The 12219-nt window shown below is 42.7% G+C and overlaps 2 protein-coding genes across 4 annotated transcripts in view; both read right to left on the minus strand.

The window, feature by feature from the left end:
* cubn (cubilin (intrinsic factor-cobalamin receptor)) overlaps positions 1-12219 on the minus strand; it is a 264719-nt gene that overhangs the window by 233913 nt on the left and 18587 nt on the right. For all 3 annotated transcript variants that reach the window (XM_063044183.1, XM_063044182.1, XM_063044184.1), the window contains exons 6-7: positions 1540-1643; positions 862-988 (exon numbers count right to left, since the gene is read on the minus strand). In XM_063044183.1, the coding sequence (XP_062900253.1) occupies positions 862-988; positions 1540-1643 (231 nt within the window). The remainder of the gene's footprint in view (positions 1-861; positions 989-1539; positions 1644-12219) is intronic.
* The window catches only part of LOC134344424 (uncharacterized), a 108722-nt gene continuing 107764 nt past the window's right edge, over positions 11262-12219 (minus strand). The window contains exon 2 of the mRNA XM_063044185.1: positions 11262-11337. The gene's annotated coding sequence lies outside the window, so the exon portion shown is untranslated. The remainder of the gene's footprint in view (positions 11338-12219) is intronic.

Raw genomic sequence — 12219 nt, forward strand, 5'->3', positions numbered from 1 at the left:
TTCAGCTATGTACAATAGAAAATACCATTTTTGTACAGGCAATTTGAAAAATAGTCCTATGATTTGGAGCCAACAGAACATCTGGAAAAAACTAGAGCAATTCCACCCAATAAGATAAAGGCGATATCTCCAGAAGGAAAAAAAAACACTTTGAGGTAAGAATTGTAACTCAGTACAGCTGCATAATTGACAGGTATGATTGACAAGAAATGGTTCCAGTATATGCTGTCTACAATTATTGCACAAACTTGAAATTAATTGCTCTTGCTGAAGTTGTTCTATACACTTAGTGGCCACTTTATTAGGTACCCCCGTACATAATAAAATGGCCACTAAGTGTGTTTCTGTAAGTTCATGGTCTTCTGCTACTGTACTTCAAGGTATAACGTGCTGTGCAATCAGAGATGCTCTTCTATAAACCACTATTGCAACATGTGTTCCTGCCGGCTTGAACCAGTCTGGTCATTCTTCTCTGACCTCTCTCATTAACAAAGCATTTGGTGAAACAGAACTCCCACTTACTGGATGTTACTTTGTTTTCGCACCATTCCCTATAAACTCTAGAGACTACTGAGTGTGAAAATCTCAGGAGATCAGCATTTTGAGATACTCAAACCACCCCATCTGGCATCAACAATCATTGCACAGTCAATATCACTTGGATCACATTTCTTCCCCATTCTGTTTGGTCTGAACAACAATTGAACCTCTTGACCATGTCTCCATGCATTGAGTTTCTGCCACATGATTGGCAGATTAGATATTTGCACTAATAAGCAGGTGTACAGGTGTATCAAATAAAGTGGCCATTAAGAGTATTTTTATCAAAATATGCCTTGCAAATGTTTCCATGGCTCTTACCTTATTTGGCTGAACCCTGTTTAAATCAATGCAGATGCCATGTTCACATTTTGTTTGCAAGCCATCTAGGCAATCATCATGTTTGGAAGTACATTGTGGACCATACCATTCGGGAGCACAGGTACAGCTAAGGATAACACAATGTCATCAATGTAAACACAAGGTTATTCAGATCTTATCTCACATTGATATACATTCCGTGGTATGTATTTAATAAGAGTGTTTCCAAATATTGTTATCCTGATGAATAAGAGGTATCTCAATGAAACATATATAAAAATCTTGTTAGACTTGACAAAGTAAGGCAAATGCAGGAAAGTGATGGAGGGGTGAGAATAAAGTTTCCCCTAGCTATCTAAGGTCACAGACTCAAAAAAAGAGCTATTGCACAAAACTATGATTATATTGCTAATTAAAAATTAAATAGCCCAAGGATGAGCTTCTTATGTGTGTCCTAAATAGCCTACGAATTGAGTTCTTTCTATGATTCCTAAATCTGGAAATTCAGATAAATGCTATCCAACCCCTCCCACCCCCCCACCACCTGCCCAGTCAAGCTGCATAATTTTATTTCCCTGGCTGTTTGAACAAAATGACCTGGCAATAATAATTTATTGCTCTAAAACATTTGCAACACATCTTATATTTCACTAATTTGACTATAATAGTTTCAGATACCTGTAGCTGCCTTCTGTGTTAATGCACGTCCCTCCATTCTGGCAGGCTAGGGATGAGCCTGCATAGACCTCACATTCGTTTACATCATCAGAACAAGTAGGTCCCTAAATGAGCAGAACATTGAAAATTGATGAGTACTTGGAATTTAGCTTTAAATTTCTATTTAGTTACAATTTTACTGCTAATCAATGAACAATCACAAAACAACCATTGCCCTGATTTTTTTATTAAGAAGTTGGGACTTTCATGTCAGTAAGTACGTCTCCCATACAGCCATGCAATAATGAGGAATTTCTGAACGACTGAATTCCCAGAATGATTATCACCAATATCCCCACAAAGACAGGACAGCTCAGTCTTTTAAAAGCAGAGGAGGTGGAGTATGCTTTATGATTAACCCATCATGGTGCACAAACGTAGCGGTTCTATCTCAGTCCTGGTAACCTGAGCTGGAAGATCTAGTGGTTATATGCCATCCATTTTATTTGCTGAGGAGTTCTCTGGCTTTGTTCTGTAGGTGGTGCATACTCTACAACATCAGGCAAGCACTGGAGGCGCTGAGTGACATAATCAGCATCATTAAACCGTACCCTGATGCCTTCCCTATAATTGCGGGACATTACAAGCAGGCCAGCTTGAAGAAGTCTCTGAACAACTACCACCCACGTATCAGCAGATAAGCCAATACACTCAACCACTGTTATCTCACCGTCTAGGATGCTTACCATGCCATCCCATGCGCACACAGTGGAGATTCTGATCACCTGGGTGTACTTCTAACTCTTAGCGTATAGGTAGAAAGTAAAGAACCAGTGGTGAGGACGAAGAAGAGGTCAAGGGAGATGGAGGAGTGCATACAAGACAGTTTTAAGTAGGTGGACTGGACAATATTCATGGATTCATCTTCAGGTCTGATTGAATACACCACGGTTGTCACTGACTTCATCAACTTCTGTGTGGATGAATGTCTGCCTTCAAGAACATATTGAACGTACCCAAACCTAAAGTTGTGGATGAACCAGGAGATTCATAATCTGCTGAGAGCCAGACCTGTGACATTCAAGATCGGTGATCGAAAAACTATACAAGAAATCCAGGTACAAACAATGGACGTTTATTTTAAGAGCAAAAAAACCAATTCTGACTGAGGATCAAAACAGAACCTGATGCACATCAGCTCTGGCAGGGTTTGCACGCCATTACTTTTGATAAAGTGAAACCTAACATCATGAACAGTTGTCATCCTTCACTCCCAGATGAGCTCAATACCTTTTATGTATACTTTGAAAGGGAGAATAAAAGTACACTTGTCCGAATCCCTGTGGTATCTGATGACCCTATGAACTCTATTGAAAAAAGTTCTGACATTAGCCTGTGAGACAGAGGTCATAGGATCCCCAGATGCTGCAGGAATTCAGACAGGTGAATGGACAATGAATCCATGAAACACTACCTCAACTTCCTTTGCACTGATTTAATAGTAGTCATAGTCATAGTCATAGTTATAGTTTATTGATCCTGGGGGAAATTGGTTAAATCTATATAATCTATATATAGTTATTTATATATTTATTTATAATAATCTATATATTTATAGATTTATTATTATGTATTGCAATCACTGCTGACACAAAAGAACAAATTTCACAACGGAGGGCAGAGCAAAGTCAAGATGGCGCTAAACGATGACTCATTTGCTTGCAACTTTGGAAACAGCTCTATATCTCTTTTTTTCCTTTTCAAGGTTATTTTGAAGACCCTGACCTGCAATTACACTCTGGCTTGAGTTCTTTACGGGAATGGGACCCGCTCTCAGGGTCTCAATACTGGCCGCTTTTTGATATCCCAAGGACGCGGCCTGGAAGGCGAGTGCCTTTAGGGTGCTGGATTTTTGTGGCTCTGGAGACGGGCTGATTCAAGGCCGGTGCCCCTGACAGAGGTGTCGCAGGAGAGCACAGATCATAGGGAGCAGTGGGTTAGCTGCCGGCTGTGTGTCCAGAGGCCTGAGCCTTTCTGGGGCCAATTCTCTGGACGGAGAGCTCAGAAAAAGCAACGCAACAGACTTTTAACATCATAAATCAGCAAGTTGTCTGTTATATCTCCCCTCTCACTCTGAAATGGGGACACGTCTTTTTGCCTTATGAGGGAGACAGAGAATCTGTGGTATGTTGAATTACTAGGTCAATGAGTGGTCTTTGGGGTACTGCAAGTCTGTATCTATTGATGCTTTGCTACACGCTTGAGTGCTCAGTGGAGGGTGCGGCTCCTTTTTTCCTGTTAGGGAGGGAGGGTCATTGCCTTGCTGTTGCTTGTGTGTCAGAGGAGGGAGCTGGGGAAGGGCTTTGGGGTTCTAACATTTGTAATTCATTCTTTGGGGCACTCCTTGGTTTTCATGGATGTTTGCAAAGAAAAAGAATTTCAGGATGTATATTGTATACATTTCTCTGCCATTAAATAGAAACATAGAAAACATACAGCACAATACAGGCCCTTCAGCCCACAAAGCTGTGCCGAACATGTCCCTACATTAGAACTACCTAGGCTTTGCCCACAGCCCTTTATTTTTCTAACCTCCATGTAGCCATCCAGGAATCTCTTAAAAGACCCTATCGCTTCTGCCTCCACCACTGCTGCCAGCAGCCCATTCAATGCATTCATCACTCTCTGCTTAAAATCATACCCCTGACATCTCCTCTGTAAATCTCCAAGCACCATAAAACTATCATGCTAGCCATTTCAGCCCTGGGGAAAAGTCTCTGACTATCCGCATGATCAATGCCTCTCATCATCTTGTACACCTCTATCAGGTCACTTCTCATCCTCCGTCGCTCAACCTATTCTCATAAGGCATGCTCCCCAATCCAGGCAACATCCTTGTAAATCTCCTCTGCACCCTTTCTATGGTTTCCACGTCCTTTCTGTAGTGAGGCGACTAGAAGTGAGCACAGTACTCCAAGTGGGGTCTGACCAGGTCCTATGTAGCTGCAACATCACCTCTTGGCTCTTAAATTCAATCCCATGATTGATGAAGGCCAATGCACTGTATGCCTTCTTAACCACAGAGTCAACCTGCATAGTCTTACTGCAGCTGCAGCTTTGAGTGCCCTATGGACTCGGACCCCAAGATCCCTCTGGTCCTCCACACTGCCAAGAGTCATACCATTAATACTATATTCTTCCATAATATTTGACCTACCAAAATGAACCACCTTACACTTATCTGGGTTGAACTCCATCTGCCACTTCTCAACCCAGTTTTGCATCCTATCAATGTCCCGTTGTAACCTCTGACAGCCCTCCACACTATCCACAACACTCCCAACCTTTGTGCCATCAGCAAATTTACTAGCCTATCCCTCCACTTCTTGATCCAGTTCATTTATAAAAATCACAAAGAGTCGGGGCCCCAGAACAGATCCCTGAGGCATACCACTGGTCACCGGCATCTATGCAGAATATGACCCGCCTTCTGTGGGCAAGCCAGTTCTGGATCCACAGGCAATGTCCCCTTGGACCCCATGCCTCCTTACTTTCTCAATAAGCCTTACATGGGGAACCTCATCAAATGCCTTGCTAAAATCCAGATACAAAACATCTACAACTCTACCTTCATCAATGTGTTTAGTAACATCCTCAGGAAATTCAATCAGGCTGGTAAAGCACAACCTGCCTTTCACAAAGCCATGCTAATGATTCCTAATCATATTATGCCTCTCCAAATTTTCATAAATCCTGCCTTTCAGGATCTTCTCCATCAACTTATCAACCACTGAAGTAAGACTCACTGGCCTATAATTTCCTGGGCTATCCCTACTCCCCTTCTTGAATAAGGGAACAACATCCGCAACCTCCAATCCTCCGGAACCTCTCCCATCCTCATTGATGATGCAAAGATCATTGCCAGAGGCTCAGCAATCTCCTCCCCACAGTAGTCTAGGGTACATCCTGTCCGGTCCCGGTGACTTATCCAACTTGATGCTTTCCAAAAGCTCCAGCACATCCTCTTCCTTAATATCTACATTCTCAAGCTTTTCAGTCCACTGCAAGTCATCCCTACAATCGCCAAGATCCTTTTCCTTAGTGAACTCTGAAGCAAAGTATTCATTAAGTACCTCCGCTATTTCCTCCAGTTCCATACACACATTTCCACTGTCACACTTGATTAGTCCTATTCTCTCATGTCTCATCCCCTTTCTCTTCACATACTTGTAGAATGCCTTGCAGTTTTCCTTAATCCTGTCCGCCAAGGCCTTCTCATAGCTCCTTCTGGCTCTCTTAATTTCATTCTTAAGCTCCTTCCTGCTAGCCTTATAATCTTCTAGATTCCTATCATTACCTAGTTTTTGAACCTTTCGTAAGCTCTTCTTTTCTTCTTGACTAGATTTACAACACCTTTGTACACCACGGATCTTGTACCCTACCATCCTTTCCATGTCTCATTGGAAGGTACCTACCCCACGCAAATATACCCTGAACATTTGCCACATTTCTTCCTTACGTTTCCAGAGAACGTCTGTTTCCAATCTATACTTCCAAGTTCCTGCCTGATAGCCTCATATTTCCCCTTACTCCAATTAAATGTTTCCCTAACTTGTCTGTTCTTATCCCTCTCCACTGCTATGGTAAAGGAGATAGAATTGTGATCACTATCTCCAAAATGCTCTCCCACTGAGAGACCTGACACCTGATCAGGTTCATTTCCCAATACCAGATCAAGTACAGCCTCTCCTCTTGTAGGCTTATCTACATATTGCGTTAAGAAACCTTCCTGAACACACCTAACAAACTCTACCTCATCTAAACCCCTCACACTAGGGAGATCTGGGAAATCAATCAATATCTGGGAAATTAAAATATCCCACCACAACAACCCTGTTATTATTACTCCTTTCCAGAATCTGTCTCCCTATCTGCTCCTCAATGTCCCTGTTACTACTGGGTGGTCTCTAAAAAACACCCAGTAGAGTTATTGACCCCTTCCTGTTCTTCACTTCCACCCACATGACAACCCCACCATGACTTCCTCTTTTTCTGCAGCCGTGACCCTATCTCTGATCAGCAGTGCCACACCTCCACCTCATTTGCCTCCCTCCCTATCCTTTCTGAAACATCTAAAGCCTGGCACTTGAAGTAGCCATTCCTGCTCCTGCATCATCCAAGTCTCTGTCATGGCCACAACATCACAGCTCCAAGTGCTGATCCATACTCTAAGCTCATCCGCTTTATTCATGATACTCCTCGCATTAAAATAGACACATCTCAAACCATCGGACTGAGCGCATCCCTTCTCTATCACCTGCCTATCCTCCCTTTCGCACTGTCTCCGTGCTTTCTCTATTTGTGAGCCAACCTCCCTTTCCTCCGTCACTTCAGTTCAGTTCCCACCCCCCAGCAATTCTAGTTTAAACTCTCCCCAGTGGATTTAGCAAACATTCCCGCCCGGATATTGGTCCCCCTCGGATCCAAGGGCATCCCGTCCTTTTTGTACAGGTCACACCTGCCCCAGAAAAGGTCCCAATGATCCAGAAATCTGAATCCCTGTCCCCTGCTCTAATCCTTCAGCCATGCATTTATCCTCCACCTCATTCTATTCCTATACTCACGGTTACGTGGCACAGGCAGTAATTCTGAGATTACTACCTTTGAGGTCCTGCTTCTCAACTTCCTTCCTAACTCCCTGTTGTCTGTTTCGTACCTATTGAACCAATTGAACATATGCCAGCGGTATTAAACCTGATTCTGAAGGTAATTGCACTCTAAAACCTCTGGGTCAAGCATGAACTTTCGGTTCTCTAGCACCCATGTTGATAGTAACTGTTCCTGTTCCAGATTATATCTGGCAGAAACCTTCCACTCATCTAAAATTCTTAGTTCTTTTATGATTTATACAGTAAATCTGTTTTCACTGCATTAGCCTGGCACCCAGAAAGAAAACATTAGTCCTGCTTTTACTATTGCTTCAACTTATTAAAGTGATTTATTGGTCCTCTAAAATAGAGCGAGAAGAAATAATCATGCCAGGCTCTTCAATATTTTACTGTCTCCTGCTGCAAACTTCAATTTTCCCCGAGTCCTCAGGTCTTAGTAGTTGACTGGATGTTCATATTTTCTGTTTAGTCTCTTTATTTTAATAGCTTGGTTAAATATAAAAAATATAAGGAACAGGAGTCAGCCTCTCTAGCCTGCTGTGTTATTTAATTGAACAGTTTCCTAAAATATTTGGCTACTAGGAAATTCTGCTTTTGTTAAATGGAGCAGATATGCTCAACAAAGCAGTCCCCCAAATAGTGTCAGGTCCCACCAATGTAGAGGAGGCTGTATCGGGTGAACCAGATACAACAGATGACCCAAACAAGTTAGTGTTGCCTCACCTGGAAGGACTGTTTGGGGCTTTGTATGGAGGTGAGAGACAGGTGTAGTACTCTGAACACTTTCAGGGATAAGTGCCAGGAGGGAGATTAGTGAGGAAGGATGAATAGACAAGGGAATCATAGAGGAATGATCCCCGCAGAAAGTGGAATACGGGGGGGAGGTAAAGATGTGTTTGGTGGTAGGATCCCTTTATCGATGGCAGATGTTGCACAGAATGATATGTTGGATGCAGAGGCTAATGGGATGGTCAGTTAGGGCAAAAGGAACTCTACCCCTGTTAAGGTGACGGGAAGATGAGGTGAGTGCAAATGTCCAGGAAATAGAAGAGATTTGAGTGAGGGCAGTGTCAATAACGGAGGAAGGGAAATCCCATTCTTTGAAGAAGGACAGCTCTGATGTTCTGGAAAGGACATCCTCATCCTGGGAACAGAATGGAGACAAAGGAATGAGAAAAAGGAATAGCATTTTTACATGAGCCAGGGTGGGAAGAGGGAAATTCAAGACAGCCATAAGAATCGGTAGTTTTATTAAAGTTGTTAGTAAACAGTTTGTCTCCAGAGACGGTGACAGAGAAATTGAGAAAGGGGAGCGGGTGTGAGAAATGGACCAAATTTTAGGGTAGGGTGGAAGTTGGAGGCAAAATTAATGAAATTGACATGTTCAGTATAGGGGCATGAAGAGCACCAATACGGTCATCAATGTAGCAAAGGAAGAGTTGGGGAGCATTACCAGGGAGGTCTTTAAACATAAACTGTTTTACATACCCAGTGAAAAGGCAGGTATAGCTAGGACCTATGCAGGTTCCCATGGCTACCTCTTGAGTATAGAGAAAGTGGGAGAAGCCGAAGGAGAAATTGTTGAGGATGAGGACCAGATATGCCCAATGGAGGAGGGTGGTGGTGGAGGGGAACTGGTTGGTTCTTTTGTTGAGAAAGAAGTTGAGAGCTTCAAAGTCTTCTCCGTGGGAGGGTGTGGGAATGGAAATATATAGAGACTGAACATCCATGGTGAAAAAGAGGCGGTCAGGGACGGGAATTTAAATTTGTTGTGGAGATCTAGAGCATGTGAAGTGTCACGGATGTAAGTGGGAAAGGGCTGAACCAAGGGAGAAGAAGCAGGTAGAGACAATAGGTCTACCAGCAGTCAGGTTTGTGGATCTTGGCTAGGAGGTAGAAGCAAGCAGTGCAGGCTAATGAAACTGTGAGTTTGGTGGCATGGATGGGAGTCCTCCAGAGTTGATGAGCTCAGTGATGGTGTCAGAGACAATTTTCTCATGGTCCAGAGTGGGGTCCTCTTCAAGGGACAGATAAGAGGAGAAGTCAGAGAGTTGCCACCTGACCTTAGCAAGGTAGAAGTTAGTCCACCATACTACAACAGCACCCACTTTGTCTGCGAGTTTGAAGCATTTCTTATCTGACATAGGATTATAACCACAATTCAGCACTCCTGCCTATCCTTGATAATTTTTTTTTAACATTTTGCCTTTGTCACATCCATTTATCTTCGGCTTAAAATATTTATAGACTCTGCTTCAAAGTTTTTTAAGCAGAGAGATCCTAGAGGCAGGCGTTCTCAATGTGGGGTCAATGGTCCCCTTGCTTAATGGTATTTGTCTGTCCATGGCATAAAAAAGGTTGGGAAGCCTTGGGCTAAGGAGAAAATGATTTGTTTCATTTGCCAAAAATGGGTGACTCCATAATCCTTAATAGAGATCCTTAGGTCTAGATTTCCAAATCTTACTAGGACACAAAAAAAGTCATTGAGTACAGCGACAAAGCAATATCATCACATTAATTTTCATGTAAACTGTTCTCCCCTCAATCCCATAAAGATGGACTATTGACCTCACAATTCACCATCTTATGACCTTGGACCTTATTGCCTGCCTGCAGTGTACTTTCTCTGTAACTAGAACACTTTATTTTGTATTTTGTTATTGCTTTGCCATTATTCAAAGTTCAAAGTAAATTTTATTATTAGAGTACATAATTGTCACTACATACAATCCTAGGATTTATTTTCCTGAGGGCATACTCAGCAAATCTATAGAGCAGTAACTATAACAGGATCAATGAAAGATCAATGGAAGAGTGCAGGAGACAACAAACTGTGCAAGTGCAAACATAAATAAGTAGTAATAAATAATGAGAACAATAACAAGATAAAGAGTCCTTAAAGTGAGATCTTTGGTTATGGGAACATCTCAATAGATGGGCAAGTGAGTGTAACTATCCTCTGTTCTTGAAGAGCCTGATGGTTGAGGGGTAGTTATTGTGCTTGAACTTGGTGGTGCGAGTCCTGAGGTTCTTGTACCTTCTACCGGATGGCAGCAGCAACAAAAGAGCATGGCTTGGATGGTGAGGATTTCTGATAATGGATTTGCTTTTCTACAACAGCATTTCAGGTGAATGTGCTCAGTGGTTGGGGATACTTTACCCATGATTTACTGGGCAAAATCCACTACTTTTTGTAGGACTTTCTGTTCAAAGCCATTGGTGTTTCCATACTGGGCCATGATGCATCCAGTCAATGCACTCTCCACTACCCATCTATAGAAGTTTGTTAAATTTTTTAATGTCATGCAAATCTCCACAGACTCTGAAGGAAATAGAGGTGTTGTTGTGCTTTCTTTGCAATTGCATGCTAGGTCCAGGATGGGTCCTATAAATAGTAACACCCAGTAATTTAAAGTTACTGACCCTCTCCACCTTTGATTCTCCAATGAAGACTGGCTCATGGACCTCTGCTTTCCCTCTCCTGAAGTCTCCTAACAGTTCCTTGGTCTTGCTGACATTAAGTGAGAGGTTATTGTTATGACACCAGTAAGCCAAATTTTCAGTCTCCCTCCTGTAATCTGATTCAACATCTTTGATACGGCCCACAACAGTGGTGTCATCATCAAACTTGAATATGGTGTTAGAGCTGTGTTACGTACCCCGTAACTGGGTTGCCAAACCAGCAGAAATGGATCACTCAGTTGGAGTCTGGAGTACTAGAACTAAGAAAGTTTTATTAAAGAAACAAGCAACACAGTAATCGAAAGGATAATAAATGCAACAGTTCAGCGATGATAAACACACATGTGCACAGAATTAAGATAACAGTATCAATCAAGCTCTATCGTCTAGGGGTAAATGACCAAATTTCAAAGTGATTCAAAGTTCAGTTCGCAGTAATCGTTGCCATGGCGATGGACAAGGTGGGGGAAGAGAGAGATAGAACGGGAACAACTGATCATTCAGAACGGCTTCACTCACAGACTGGCGATATTGCTCACAAGCAACTTTTTGGGCGGGTCCTTGGTGATGTCACCTGAGGTCACCGACTGTGACCCCTCCTCCAGATGCGGTCGATCCTCTGCAGTGAACCCGGCACCCAGGCAAGGGCGGACACACACCGGGTTCCCGCTGATCGTACCTTTCCACCCTGGTCGTTGTCTGATACTTCTCACCCACTCGTGAGAGGCGCACCGCTTCCAGGGTCTCGTTACCTCGGGTGGCGTGTGTGTGTCTGTCTTAGCGAACCTGTCCCTTTTTATCCCCTGTCCATCACTTCAAACAGTTCAGGGTTCAAAGGGGGAGCCGCTCCAGACAGCTCTCTCTCTCCCACATCCCTTCATTACACATCTCCAGACGCTGCTCCATTGTTCCTTATCTCTCCTTCCCCTGAGGGCAGGTGGCAGACCAACTGCTGATGCCACTGATGCTAGCCCAGGCCAGCAAACATCTTAATTTTATGTGTATTCTCGTAACAGCTGTGCTTGGCCACACAGTCACAAGATGCCTCAATGCAGAGACATGATGAAATGATCTGTATGGACAGCAAGAAAACTACTTTTTCCACTGTACCTTGGTACATGCGAAAATAAGAATCTAATTTGCTAATTTACCACTAAAAGCAAGACCAATTTTCTATTAGCCAACTAGCCGATCTACTAACCTTCACATCTCTGCCATATGAGATGAAACTAAAGCACATGGAAGGTCACAAGAAGAATACAAAAGCTCGACACAGACAGAACCAGAAATCGTGATTAAACCTACATCACAGAACAGTGAGACAGCGGCTTGACTGGCTGCTGTCATTGTGCCAGATACAGAAGAAAAACTCTAAAAATACTGAATATAGATGAAGCACTTTGACTCAAATTCCCAAAGCTGTCTTAAAACATGGAATTATCTTGTAATGAAAATCCAAAATGTTGGAAATGCTCCAAGGGTTACCATACTCTGTATGGAAATGGTTTCTGCTCAACTTTCAGATATTTTGCTTCAGTATTTTCTGTATGATTCTAAGAACTCAACTTTT

Source organism: Mobula hypostoma, chromosome 3, assembly GCF_963921235.1.
Source record: "Mobula hypostoma chromosome 3, sMobHyp1.1, whole genome shotgun sequence".
In the NCBI taxonomy this organism is placed as follows: domain Eukaryota; kingdom Metazoa; phylum Chordata; class Chondrichthyes; order Myliobatiformes; family Myliobatidae; genus Mobula; species Mobula hypostoma.